This window comes from Cyrtonyx montezumae, unplaced genomic scaffold, assembly GCF_038088225.1.
Source record: "Cyrtonyx montezumae isolate F1298 unplaced genomic scaffold, pur_monq_1.0 scaffold_8, whole genome shotgun sequence".
In the NCBI taxonomy this organism is placed as follows: domain Eukaryota; kingdom Metazoa; phylum Chordata; class Aves; order Galliformes; family Odontophoridae; genus Cyrtonyx; species Cyrtonyx montezumae.
In genome coordinates this window covers 82,539,986-82,554,995 of record NW_027072089.1, presented here as the reverse complement: position 1 = coordinate 82,554,995, position 15,010 = coordinate 82,539,986, and the positions used below count along the sequence as shown (strand labels likewise).

General features: G+C 40.2%; 2 protein-coding genes across 6 annotated transcripts in view; one reads left to right on the top strand and one right to left on the bottom strand.

Annotated features, from left to right (window-relative positions):
- The window catches only part of GFOD1 (Gfo/Idh/MocA-like oxidoreductase domain containing 1), a 521,440-nt gene that overhangs the window by 153,026 nt on the left and 353,404 nt on the right, over positions 1-15,010 (top strand). The gene's annotated exons all lie outside the window — the stretch shown is intronic.
- Positions 1-15,010, bottom strand: part of PHACTR1 (phosphatase and actin regulator 1) — a 297,264-nt gene that overhangs the window by 55,449 nt on the left and 226,805 nt on the right. For 4 of the 5 annotated variants that reach the window (XM_065752314.1, XM_065752316.1, XM_065752315.1 and 1 more), the window contains 2 exons: positions 14,397-14,582; positions 4,078-4,411 (listed from right to left, as the gene is read on the bottom strand). In XM_065752314.1, the coding sequence (XP_065608386.1) occupies positions 4,078-4,411; positions 14,397-14,582 (520 nt within the window). Of the gene's footprint in view, positions 1-4,077; positions 4,412-13,254; positions 13,462-14,396; positions 14,583-15,010 lie in introns of all 5 variants that reach the window. The other variant, XM_065752319.1, reaches the window with a different exon arrangement.

Sequence of the window (15,010 nt, the reverse complement as noted above, 5' to 3'; positions counted from 1 at the left end):
CACTTCTACTGTTTGGGTATATGTGAGAGACAGAGAGAAAGAAGGCAGGGGTATAGATACTATGTGTTTCTATCCTTAGGTAATACTGAAGTTTAGTAAAAAAGTGATTATTTTGACAAGCTCTATGGAAGATAAATGTTTTGTGAGTCAAATACGTTTTATAAGATTTACAAGACACTGTCAGGAATGTTTAATGCATTTCATTTTGTGAATGTACAGTCTGAAGCTGAACTGTACGTCCCTGAGGAAATGGTCTCACAAATTGTCATTTGGACACAATTTTTTGTGTCTCTGTCAGATATTCAATTCTAGTCCAGAGTAAGATACGGATACTTAACAGCTCTTCAGTATATGCACTGAACAAACTAAAGCTATGACTCAGTTGCTATTGTACAACAGTCCACAGAGTAATTGAAATCAATTGTTGTCTTACCAGTCAGATCAGGAACTCTATGGGTAAAAGAAGAAAGTAAGGTTATTTCAGGTTAAGAAGCTACTAAATTGAAGTTGAAGACACATAATAATGGCACAAGAGGCTTTTTAAAGCTCCACCTATTGCAACATTGTGCTGAGATCCCTTTGGGCATGATCCTTCCTCTCAATTTCAATTCAGACAGGAGGATCAAGCCTTTGGTGGATGTTTGTGGCAGGAATTAGCAGAGTTTTAGTAACTCTTAAAATGCACCATAAATTGGTAAAAAATGATGCCAGAATCTTGAAATGTATTTATGCTGAACATACACACTCTGTGTTGAAGCTGAAAGTTATTTGCAGAAGGCCAGAAATTACCAGGGTAATTTGCAGAAAAAAAGGTTACATGGAAATCACATTTCTCTCTCTTTCTTCTTAATCTATCACAAATCTGGAAATTATCAGGGAAAACAGAAGCACAATGGCAGGGTAAATGACATGTCTTAATAATCATTATGACAAAGGATATATTTCCCTTCTAAGAACACGTTACAAATAGATGTTTTAAGTACCAGATTTTTTTTGCAATCAAATGTGCTAAGTGTGTAAATGAACCTAATGCTCTATGGTGTCTGTAATAAAACTGAATAAAAGACCTGTGAATTAATGACAGTTTTAAGCAGCTAGAGGAAGAGAAGCTCAGTAGTTTTCTCAAGGTCAAACACGAAAACAACTTCTGGCTTCCTTTCTGGTACAGAGAGACAGCTCATTTTTCTTTGGCCAAGACTGTAGTACATTGGCAAATCAGTGATTTCAAATATGAGTCCTCAGATGCTGCGAGGCTATCTGAATTCCAGAGACCCCATCTGCAAAAAAATACCCTTCCAGATTGCTGGAGGGGAGCGTTTCACTATTCCACTGTTTGATTCAGTCCACACTCACAGTCCTGGTGGAAGGAAGGATTGTGAAGTATAAGATTAGTTTAGTGGACAAACATGGAATTGATATGAAGTGCCTACTGGTATGTGCATCAATGGAGTTTAATAGACTTGAGATTCTTCCCTATCAGGAACAAAAAAAAAAAAAAAAAACAGACACAGAGAAGAGAAAATAAAGAATATAGGAAACAACTAAATAAATGGAGAGCAGAATACTTATCTGTATTGGTCTGTGAGATTCTCCTTTATTAAAAAAAATATTCCTCCAAACCACCAGACTTGGAATCAATATTAAATGGAGTAGCAAGGTTATTATGCTATCACGTGGGACTTTTTCAAGATAAAGACCAATCAGCAAAAAAAAATGCCTCAAGATTGTTGGCCCAAGAGCAGTGACCCAGTAGTATGTTATCTTGGAAGGAACAGTAAAGCTCTGGACGTTACTGCCTATCTTATGCATACAACAGATGTGAGCACATTACTGAATTTTAAACAGAAGAAAGTAGATGCAGGATCTGTACAGTTTTAAGAGGCTTTCAGTATTTCTGAGCTGAAATGTCCAATGAGAGATACTGAAATATGATTTCCATTGGGTTCCTTCCAGATTTTATGCAATTAAGGGAAAAATAGTACTGTCAAAAGCATTAGAAGAAAGCAGTATCTGGTACAACTAATCTTCTCCCAAGTTAGATGTGTATATCTTAAAAATCTGCACAGATCTTCATGAGGAGCTAGAAAACTTACTAAGGTCATAATGTTGCTTTGAAAAGTAGTTTAAGATTTTAACAGCAAATATCAGTTCCACAGATCTTTCTGTCTGTCAATCCTATGAAATAACAATTCCTGTAGAAGAGTCATTTCCTATTTTTTCTCCTTTGAATAGAAACATTATTGATTTGTTTTGACAAGGAGAATAACTGAAGTACTAAATACTTTATTTAATGATCGAAATAACAGTTAACCACCCAAAAAGGCTGGGAAAAATCAGCCACATGAACTAGGATTTTTAACATGAAAATATCTGTGCCACAACCTTTTATACTCTCTTCTGCAGAGAGATGCAACTGCATCATACTAAGATGTGAATCTTTGCTTATTACACTATCAACAAGCAGCACAGCTCTGACTTCATATTAATAGTGAAAACCAAACAGCATAATCTTTAAATCAGTTAAATATACTTGCATATGTAAACTTGATGGATGCCTAGAAATTGGAGCATTTGTTGCTGTGGGGCAACAGATGCCACGGTGAAGTCATACTCTGAGAGATCTCACAGTTCCTTTTGCATACAGCGTGAGCCAGACTGTAAGGTCAATATCCAACCTGTGCTGGGGATGGCATTAGTGGTGCTTCCCCAGAGGAGCCTCTGGGAGACAGTGCTATCCTCTGCACTCAGTGCACCATACTCTGGGCTGATGCATGTACATGTGACCAGCCCTGCTAGCAATGTGAGAGGTAACTAGGTAGTCACTGGTCACAGGATGGATTGTGGATGCTCTTTATAATCCTTCTGCTACAGTTATTTTATTGTTGGGAACAGGAATCTCCATCACTGTCCTTATAGTTTTCCCCCAGCAGAGAATTTTGTCAGGCTGCAGAAACATTAGCCCCTTTGATCTAACTGCAGAGATCTCAGTATGCTGGTAGTGAAATAAGCCGACAGTGGAGGACAGTCTCTGTTTCCCTGACTATTTTTAGTGGCAGCAAGAAGAATCTGCCATCTCTAATAGAACTTCTTTTTGTGCAATATAATGAAGGTAGTGTTATCATAAAGAGATACTGGGGCAAGTCATTAGGCATTTTGTCTGTTAGACCAAATATTTTAGCTTCCTGTCTAACCGAAGGATGATTTGATGTGCCTAAAACAAGCTGGTTACAAAGCTGCCCTTGGTACTAAATAGACAGCCATTTTTGGACTACCTTCTCTATTCTGGGATTTACTCAATTTTAATCTAAAAGTCAAAATAATTTTTCCAAAGCTTGCTGATCTAGTAGTCTATGAGGACAGCTTGCATTTATGCAACATGCTTCACTTATTCAGACTACTTGAAACAGCATTCAGAGATGCTCACAAGTGACAGTAATGAAAAATAGCCCTAAGGTTGGTAAGGCACTTCTGATGAAACTTACAATCTTCCTCCAGATGCAAATGCATAAGAAGGGAGCTGCTGTGGAATGGGTTAAATGCTTAATATAAAGCAACTGAAATAATTTAAATGATGTATTAAAACCCTGCTAAGTGACTTGTACAGAGTTCTCATAGGTCGTTTTGAGCTAATTGGTAATACTAATCAGATGTCCTGGTTGAGTGGCACGTTTGGTCTTAATGCTATTTCCCGAATCTCTCACCTCATTCACTTCTTTTTTTTTAAAGCAATCCTCCACATAACTGGAGCTCTGCAGTTACATACTCTGCAGTATATACTGCAAACCAGACATGTTCTCATAGCTTTCTCTACACTAGCAGTGTAACGTAGAAAGGACAGGACAAAGGTTCAGGAAATTTGATCTTTTTCACCTTTCTGCCACACAGTTCTCTAGCAAGCCTGGAAAAGTTCTACCCCCATCTCTTTTTCTCCAGCAATTACTCCATTTTGAAGGTGCCAGATCCCCAGAGAAGGGGCTTGATTTCAGTACTGTCAATATACCTGGGTGTTAATACTGATATTGAGGCTAGGAGGAAACAGAGCACATTAATACATAATTTTAAAAGTTGATCCATTACCTTTCTAGTCTTTGCATGGTCATGGCTAGTGTTTTGTTCAGTTCCTCTATCATCCGGCACCCTGAAGGATGTATGGGCAACGTGCTGGACCCAGAAGGTAGGTGCTGACTGTGGCTGCCGTACTGGAGCTGGTGCTGGTGTGCTGCTAACTGGGATGGCAGGACAGTGTGATGGTGCTGAGTCAAAGGCTGCTGGGAGCTCTTCTGTGTGGAATAGGATGAGAGAGAGGAGAGGTCTGGCCCCCCTAAAGGCATGCAAATCATGACTTTCTTTGGAGGTAGTGGAGGTGACAGTTTAACTGGCATACAAGGCAGTTTCACAGGAGCACCAGGATCTAGAACAGAAGAAAGAGAGGTCCTTTTGTTAATTTTCATGGCGGTGAGGTGAAAAACAGAGTATCTACCAGGGTGAGCAGGTACTGAGGTTGCTAATCAGTGCAGGCATGTGCTTCCATTCCCACATATGACAGACAGCTCTGCATAGATTTCATTCAGCACTCTTTTTCTAAAGATCTGTTCTTTTGCAGTGTATCTGAGACTCACAAAAACATCTCATGGCTGTACATGCCCCTTAATAAACACACTAAGGAATGCTTAACAAGGCTTGTGACACTCTTCAGTACAGTAAAGCCCTAATCCCTCAAACCATCCCTGAGAGGTGAGCTCTACCTCTCCTACTCAACAGGCATGTAAACAGGGGGAGTGCAGTCTGTTGTCTGAAGTTATGGGATGACTCACCATCATCACTGCAGGAGAAAAACCTCAGGCATACCTGACCCTTCTCAGCTATTGCAGTGCAATTACTACAAGTCACCTTTCTTACAGCTTTGTAAGGTTCAAAAAATCTGGTGTAAAAATTACATGAAAGGGCAAGAGAGAAATGAGATAGGGTTTGAATATTAAACAGGAGTGGACTGGAAAAATGAAGGATAAAGGAGCAAAAGATTGTAAAGGGTAGGAGACAGGATTAACACATTCTTTTACAGAAGAACTGGCACTTTTCTAATCTTAACCTTTTTAACTCCAGGCATATTCTTGAATCACATAGTTCTATCAAGCAAAGACTCCCCTGCTTTCCATGGAAAGTCAATGGGAGGTCCATAAACAAACATCGGTGCCTACACTAGGCTGCAGGATGCAGATTTTTGGAGCTGCACTGTGAAATGGTTTCAAAAGGGAGAAGAAGTCATAGGAGGGCTTGGAGTTCCCAAAATGTGTGTGGGGAATCATCACAGAACATGCTATGAGCAAAGAAAATGATAGTAAATATATATATTGTGAGCTGCAACTGTAAATGACTTTAGAGAGAAGGCCAAGCCCTTTATAGCATAGAATCCCACTCCTGACTTTTGGCTCTGCAATGCTCTTCATGCTTTGTGGCTTCTTGTTGCTTCAGCTCACTCTTTTTGCTATTACATGGCAAATGAATTAAAGGGTCAGAACCTCCTTATGACCCAAGAAAGCTTGGCAGTAAGATGCTGCTTTCTTTAATTTCAAATGCCATCACTCACTAGAGTAATATCTGATATTTTATTTTCCAGATGATTTTTTATAGTATTAACTAACCTTCTCCCTGATCTCTTTATCCTTCCCTCCTTATGGACTATTCTGGGCACTGCTTGTACTAGTATTCACATCTACTAGCCAGGGTGCACAATGTTGATGCTAAGACTTATAAGCTCTAATGCTACTTGAAAATGCTTAAGGATACTAAAGTGGAGAAAGACGATGCATAAGGCCAACCTCATTCATGGGATTAGATTTTTTTTTAGTGCTAGTGTGGATGCTTTACTGCATCCACAGTATTCATTTGATACTGGTGTTACACAAGAAAAAAAAATCAACACACAAACAGTAAGTCTTCCCTTTCTTCAAGAAACCAGGATGGCAAAGAGTGTGCAAAGATGAAATGGAGGCATGCATAGATAATGGTCTTTCCAAGCTGTAGAGTGAGATATTTACAGAGGTGAGAACCCAAGCTTTTCTGTTTTCAGTGCACTATCCTATCACAGAATCATAAAATGGCTTAGGTTGGAGAGGACCTTAAAGACCATTCAGTTCCAACTCACCTGAGATTCCCCCCAGAGCCTTCTCTTCACCAAGCTAAAAAAGCCCAACTCCCTCAATCTTTCTTCATAGGAGAGGTGCTCCAGCCCTTCATTCATCTTTGTGACCCTCCTTTGAACCCACTCTTACAGTTCTGCATCCCACCTTTACTGGGGCCCCAGGCCTGGACACAGTTCTCCAGATGGACCTTCACAAGCACAGAGTAGAGGGGGACAAACACCTCCCTCTCCCTGCTGGCTACTCCTGTTTTGATGCAGCCCAGGATACTGTTGGCCTTCTGGGCTGTAAATGCACACTGCTAGTTCATCTAGCTATTTGCCCACCAGAACACCTACCTTGTTCTCTGCAGGACTGTTCTCAATGAGTTCTTCTAATCTGTATTCTTATTTGGGACTGCCTCAATCCAAGAGCAACATCTTGCACTTAGTCTTGTTAAACCTCATCAGATTCTCATATGCCCAATTTTTGAGCATGACCAGGTCTTTCTGGATGACGTTCCCGCCTTTCTATTGTGTCACTTGCACCACACAGCTTGGTGTCATCAGCAAACTTGCTAAGGGTACACTGGAACCCACTGTCTATGTCATTGATAAAGATGTTCATATGCACTGATTCCAAGATGGACCCCAGGGGGAGACCGCTCATGACTGGCCTCCACCTGTCAACAACTCCCTGTCTATGATCATCCAACCAATTCTTTATCCACCAAACAGTCCAGCCTTCAAATGCAGATATCTGTAATTCAGAGATAAGGATGTGGTACAGGACCACGTAAAGGCCTTGCACAAGTCCAGGTAGGTGACATCAGTTGCCCTTCCTTTGTCCACAGATGCCATCTCTCCATCACAAAAGGCCACTGGACTGGTCAGGCACAATCTGACCTTGGTGAAGCCATGTTGACTGCCTCGGATAACTTCCACATCTTGCATGTGTCTTAGCATCTCTTCCAGCAAGATCTGCTCTATGATCTCCCCAGGCATAAACATGAGGCTCACCAGTCTGTAGTTCCTCAGGTCTTCCTTTCTCCTTTCCTTGAATATGGGAGTGATGTTTTCCTTTTTCCAGTCACCATGACTTTGCCTGACATCCACAAACTTTGCCTGGCAGACATGCTATCTGCTTAGTGTTGCCACTCTAGAAGGCAAAAATTCCTCTGATGGCTCCACCAAGGCTGAAATCTAATTTAGGGGACTGCTAAGCAACAGGGCACTGTCCTCTCCACTAAAGCAGATTATCTACTGTACAATAGGAAAAAAAGACTTTCAAGATTTTCTTTGCAAGCACAAGCAGGTCTCCAAGTTACTGTGTTATACTTACATACATATTAGTTGTGTATATTTTCTCTTGTATTCTCCATAAAAAAACACATCATAGAAGATAAATAAGAAGAGGAGTAAATTATATAGAGCTCTGAGAGCATGGCTCCTATGGAGTTTGTAGTAACAAAATGTATTCTTACATTTGTGCTCCAGGCCATTTCACTTCTGGAACCGGTCCTGAATTACAAAAACTACCCTAAGATCTTCATTTCTGCACTGAAAAGTGCAGATCTGCACATCTCTTAGTTTTGGATTCTTTTCTGCTGTAGCTCAATTAACATGTTCACCTGACAGTGTCTGTGTCATGACACCCCACTATTTTTTATATGATATATAGGAGTCATGGTTAATAGTGAATTCAAAAGAAATTCCAACGCAGGTATGTCTTGGTTCTGACTAAAGAATAATGAGGCCTCCCATCAGCCTCCTCTGCTCTGGGCTGAACAAACCAAAAGACTTCAGCTGCTTCTCGTACATCTTGGCCCCTGAACTCTTCCCCACTTGTAGCACTTCAATGAACTCTGTAATAGTCTTATGACTTTCTCACATTGCAGTGCCCACAACTGCCCCCATTCCTCAACGTGAGGCTGTACAGTGCAGAGCACAGTGGGACAACTCCTTCCCTCACCTGGCTGGCAGTGCTGTGTCTAATGCACCTCAGGGTACAGTTGGCATTTTGGGCTGCTAACATCTAAACACAGCCTTGAAAGGGAACCAGAGTCATTAAATCCACTTGTCTACTGTATATCTTCAGGAGAATTAAAAGTGTTTGTTAAAAAAATAGAAGTCTAAAAGGAGAATGACTGCACCAGGAGAAAAGTTTGATCAATTCACACAGCGACATATCGATATGTCTTAACTGTCATCAGTAATGGTGATTAGCCCTGCACTGAAAATTAAAGAGTGGTCTGATTAGCAAGTGTTCTAAAGAAACGGGACTTTGCTCAAATCCATGGGTTCCAAGCATGCTACTAGAAATGCCACTACCATTGTGGATTAAAGAGACTGCATTTTACAGTTCTTTCTTTTATAAATTTCACAATATTTGTGATGTATGAAGCAGAGATGGAAATGCTTATTGTCTCCACTAGAGAATATCCATCAGACATTGACATTTGTAGATGAATAAGTAGATGGACAGGAGAAATATGACCAAGGAATCTGCGATAACTGTCTTCTCTGTAGATTACTAGAGTTTTAAATCACTGCACAAAACACTAATGTGACAGAAGAGAAGCAAACTGTGTGAAGGCAGGTGTGTAAGTCTGATTAATCTCTTTTGGCTTAGATTCTTCATGCTCACAATAATAATGAGGAATTTTGCAAGATGTTGGTTCCCAACAGGGTTGTTACAACTCAGAACTGTATATGGTTAAGTAATAACTGTGCCATAATTATGAAAGAGATGTTAGACATAGAAACCTTCTTACTGCTGATGACAGTAAATTATTTAAAATATCTTTGTACATGCCATAATATTTGCTGCACATCAGATATATGACAAGCACGTCAGCCCTCACCTCTTCCATATAATCATTTTGCTAATGCATACAGTTACTATGCTTCCTTTCAGGTTTTCAAGAGGTAAATGTAATTCTCTTCATTGTGCAGAATCTGCCCTGTATGGTACTTCTGACATGTTTGTGTTACACCAGAGCTGTACAAGAAGTACACTGAGTCAGCACAATGCAGATATGTATTACAATAGGGTGCTAGGAAGTTATTGCTTCAGTGGGGCTGCTAGAAATGCTCATTAGAATCCTCAGATTCTGCCCCAGCACAATTACTGATTAAAGAAGAGTGCCTGGTAATCCTGGGCTTGTGGCTATGTACAAGAATGGCAAAAGTTTTCCAAAGCTTTAAGACAACGTGTGAATGGCCAGACACACTCTAGCAGCATATTCCTAGAGGCCACATATACCAGTAATGTGGTGTACTCAGCCTGGTGGCAAGTATTTTGCTCTGAGAAGATTTAGGAGACTTTATGGATAACTGCTGATCCAGCTGTTTGAACAGAAAATATATAATTAATTTCAGACAGCATCATATGTGCTGGTGAGAAGTAAGCACTTCATGAATCAGGACCGAAAATGAACTTTATACTACTGGGGTGTGTAGTCCATCAAGGCATATCTGACCAGTGATCTTGTTGCTTTTAGGTATTAAACATTTTATGATAATCTAGCAACTCAATCCCAGCAGTTCAGTTAAATTTGGTCTCTGGTGATGATTCCAGTTCTTCCATAATCTCCAACAAAATAAGGAGACTGCAAATGTCGTCCCAAATACCTGAGCACTGCATGTGGGTATTGGAAAATAAGAATTGAAAAAAATTCAGACCACAAAGTTTCTCTAATAAAGATCATATTTGAAAGCCAGCAGAGAGCTCACTAGGAGGTAACTGGCCAACAGAAAATGCAGAGCAGTGGATCAAAACTACTAAGAATTACATTTTTCTGATAGTTCTGCTCATCCTGTGCTAGGAAGAAATCAATTAATGATTAAGAGAGGCACACTGCTTTATTTCAAAAGTGTAAAAAGTAGAGAGAGGCTGTGATGGCATTTCCACACCCAGTACCATGACAGAGATGTTCTGAGCTGATGCAGCGTTACCAAGAGCATTAGGAGATGGTGTGGTGAAAAGTACCAAGCACAATTCTGCACCAGTAGAGGAACCTCTCGCAGTGACTGCTTCACAGCCTGCTCTTGGCCCTGCATCCACTCCTGCATGGCTTCATTCCCTTCTCAAAGCACTTTGGCCTTGAGAAGAGTCATACTAAGGCTGTATGATTTACATTTGTTACAGGCAATTATCTCCCTGTCATATTTAAAATAAATGATTCCTTTTCACTCTCCACAAAATTAATTGCACTGTTACATGTTTATTTTAGATCTGCTCTTTTATGTTCATTTCTTAGCATGTTAAAGACCAGTCTTTGTACTGGCACAGGCAGACATGGTTCACAAATGCTTTCAGAGGTAAAGATTGTTTCTTCGACATTTCTAAAACTTGTATTACATTCTTTGGCAAGTAAACCCGTAAGTCAGTCTTCCTATTAGTATTGAAGAATTCTGGGACAAGTTCTCAGCAACAAGCATGTCAGACACAAAGGACACTTATTATTTTCTCAAGTGTTGTGGTTTGTTTTCCATTTTTTTTCTTATTATTTATGCTTACTATAGAATCAGAATTATTTGAGTTGGAAGGGACCTTTAAAGATGATCTAGTCCTTGTAGGGAAGGTGTTCCATCCATTGATCACTTGTGTGGCCCTCCTCTGGACACACTCCAGCAGGTACACATCTCTCCTGTACTGAGGACTCCAGATCCAGAACCAGAACTCCAGTTAAGGTCTCATCAGCACAGAGCAGAAGGGCAGGTTTACCTGGGTCCACTGTCGAGCCTATCTAGGTCTCTCAGAATAGCATGCTGTCCCTCAGGCATGCTGACCACACCACACAGCTCAGTGTCAGACTGCAAACCTGCACATGTCATTGTCACCGATGAATGTGTTAAAGAGCACTGGTTCTAGTCCTGACCCCTAAAGGACATCATTTTACTGATCTTATACCTCTAGTGATTTTATAATATTACATTCTCATTTATATTTGTATAAAACAAATTTCCATTAACTATATATACATATGTACGTATTTGGATACATACATATAAATATGTTAAGACTGAAGTTGAGGTATTTCTGTAACTTCTGGCTCAAATGTGTTCCATCACAAGATCACATTTTTCCTTGCAATCTTACTAACAGGCCATTAACCACTGTTACTCCCTACTCGTCATGCTCAATATCTCTTAATTTTTCCTTCAATCTACTCAAAAAAATCTTTAGTAAATGGGTGTATAACAGGAACAGTTTTCACCTCAAATGCCAGGATTCAGATTTTATCTGTTTTTCCATTCACAAGCTGAGGACATTTCTGGGGTTATTAGTAAAAGAATAGCTTTAATTCTGCTTCTTGCTGATGAGGGTGCTTCATTAGGATCGATTGCTCATTTCCAAAAATTATACATGGCTAATATAATTACCAGTGGAGAACACAAGGCACTGAACAGCACATCCTAGACCATGAATGTAAGTGGATCCTTAAGAATAAGCTCAGTGCTTTTATAAATAAAGTGTGTACAAATGAGGCTTTCTGTTCTAGTGGGAAAACCTTAACCAAATCTAAATCTGTTCTTTTCTCCTGCATGTACAAGAGTCTATATACTCCCTTTTAAGAGATCCATTATGATTGGGTGAGAGACGAGTAAAGGCTACCATGAACTAAGGGAAATCACAGTTGTATTTCATTATAATTGGAAAGTCTACCATCAAGCAATTGATTTATGCCTGAGACCAATTCTACTTCACACAAAATTTCCAGCTGTGAAAAAACAGCCATCAGAAGCACCCATCCTGTCATTTTCCTTCTGTCTTCCATAAAAGGAATGCTTATGAACGATGGTTACTTACTAACAGAGGTTTTTCCTACACCTTAGTTTTTTTACCTACACTATCTCATTTTTATTTTTGTTATTTTAAAATATTTTCTTCATGTTGGTCTCATTTTTGAGCTTCTTCTTGTACTTAGAATGAAGTGGAAGGTAATAGGAAGCTGTCACTTTCCTCACCTGAAGCCATTAATACTGCTACCTGGTTTTCCAGGCTGCAAAACTGCCCATTTGGTTTGTAGTATAAGGCAATTATGTGTAGATTTTGTCAGGCAAGAAATCAAAAAGATTACACATAAGATGAACAAAAATATACAGAACAAAAATGTGTAGCCACCCAAACAGAAACATGAAAAGACTACGTACAGTTATGAGAGAAAACCAGAACATGTTCTTCACTAATGAGCTCTTTCCTGATATTTTTCTCAACCTGCATAAAACAAGTATTAACTTTCAGGAAAAAATAGTACTTTGAATGTATTAATGTAGACTGAACATTTTTCACATTAGCCCTGCAAAGACTGGAGTAGCATAAACAGCAGAAGAGTAAGCCAGTGTGAACACCAGGAGCTGCTCCATTACAGAGATGCACCACATCTCATCTTGAGCTTGGGATTTCAAGGTACTACAATCCTGGGAAGCGGCTGAAAATACAAGCAGTCTGTTCAAAAGCTGCAAGCAAAGTCTTAGGGAACTCTTTTTCATGCTGCATAAATGAAATAATTCTCTATTTCAGTGGCCTGAATGACAGACTGGAGAGAGGAGACCAGAGGAAGCAGGTGGCAGGAAGTGTGAGCAGGGAGGCAAAATGGCAAGAAGCCATGGGACAGAACAGCCTGTGTAAGGACTGCAGGGCAGGTGAAAGAGAAACATGGGAAAATACAGGGTGTGTGCAGGGGGACCTGCCCAGAGGCGAGTGAGGGGAGAAGTGACAAAGAGTTATAGCAGAAAGCAAAATTCTCTCTCTTCTCTCAATTCTAACACTCTTTTATGATTAAAGTTATTCAAAGACATCTATTTTTTTCCTGGTATTTTCTTTCCCATCAATGCACATACTGCAGTTTTTGTGGCAGTGGTACATCTTGATAAACAAGAGTGAAGGAAATGCTATGCCGGCATTGGGTAACTATGTCAGAGAGGGTAAGAGTCCTGAAGCAGTCTCAATGATGGCGTAGTCTGAAAATGCTTTGTGATGCCTGTGCTAGGTACAACACATATACATTACCAGTACACACAACAACATGTGTGAACATCTTTACAGAATGACACAGCACCACACTATAGGGGGAGGTTTTTCCTATAAGGGAAATGGTAGTGCTGGGGGTCTAGGAACAACAACTTACCAGTTAAGTGGCTGGCAATCCTGGCAATGGGTTTAGGAGGCAGGGCAGGGGGCTGTTTGAGGAGGGACAACTGTTTCACTGGGGTGTCCTCATGGTCTCCAGGGAAAGCAGCAGATTTTTTTGGGGGAAGTAAGAGGACTGGCTTAGCTGTAGGATCTTGGGACAGGAGGACGCCGGATTCATTGGATGTGGGGCTCTCTTCAGACACTGGAGGACATAACCACATCATAGACGCAACAACGTTACGAGCAAAGCAGCAGCGAATACAGCCATTGTAAAACGTGAAAAGCAGAGCAGAATGCAGGTTAAGACTAATAGATTTCACTCACACATTGTATAACACAAAGAAGGAAAGAAAGAAAAAGAGAAAGAGTAACAGACATCTACACAACAGCTGGGTTTCCCATTACCTCTGACAGAAGTCAGCTCCCTTATGCCAGGCTGGGAAGTATTCCCACGTCTTGAACAAAAACATTTAAAATGTCACATCATAGATGGTTTGTCACCACAGACAGGTTTGCTCTGGATCAGATATGTTAGCAGGTGGTCTTTAGAATTATCCTATAACTGTAAAAGCACCTCGTAAAGGCTACTCCATTCCAAATAGGCTGCACAGCTTTGCCTGACCACAGATGGGCACTTTTGCTAGTCACTTTTCCTCACTTGACTTTCATCCACAACTCTCAGTGTTACACAGAATGAGGGGTTAACTTAGATATACAGGTTGTTGTCTCTCTTCATGGATTAAGGATGAAACATAGATAGTCTCATCTAGGGCAGAGCAGCTGACAGTGTTAATTAATTAAAGTTGTCTGATGCACCACGTGGCAGGCAAAGGGTATGACATACCCATGGGTTTAGAAATGTTGAGCACATTGGCACACCGGAGAAGTAGCAGGAGAGAGAGAAATCTACAGTTATACATTCACAAAATGCAGAGATCTTGCTTTACTTGCAGACTTTACTAGTATAGAAGTAGTAGCTACTACTTTGCTGAGACAGAAGAATTTTTTTTATGGAGCACCCAGTGATAATCTGCTGTCATCTCCATCTCCACCAGAAGACCTCTAACAAGGTTAGAAGTCAAAATCTTGTTTCAAACAGCTTGAAGTAGCTATGACATGATGAAAACAAGATGTTACCTGTCCCATCCATGATCTCTGTGGTTGGGAGCACCTCGTATGAGCAGGGTTCCCCAGGTGCTGAGCCCGACTCCAGTTCTGCTAGTGCTGGCAGGGATACCTGGCTGGAGCTCAGCACTTGTCCAGAGCCCAGAGGCTGTCCATTCTCCAAAGTTCCTTCTTCATTTGGTATGGAAAGTTCCCCATCTGTTCATATTTGGAAGAAAGCAAAATGATAATAGAAAACACATAAATAAGATGCAGAAACAATTTGAAATTAATCTTTCTAACTCTAATATATTGTTTGTGAGTGAGAAACCTGAAGTAAGCCATTGTATGTATGTAGAAGGAAGGGATTACAGTCAAAACAATTTGGTTTGGATCTCAAAAATACAACTTATATAGAAAAATTTTTGAAAATATATGACTGATATTTTGTCCATAACAGTTTCACAGAAGTGTGACAATTTCATTTTCTGACAGGGTTGCTCTAAGACTTGAGAAAGATCTGATGAAGGACTGTATTGTCTGCTTATTCCTAGGCTCTTCTCTATGATATCTAGTCTAAACTGGATGGTTCCCAGTCTCACCCTTCATCTGATAGAGTGATACAATCTGTTTTTCCCTCTGCCTCT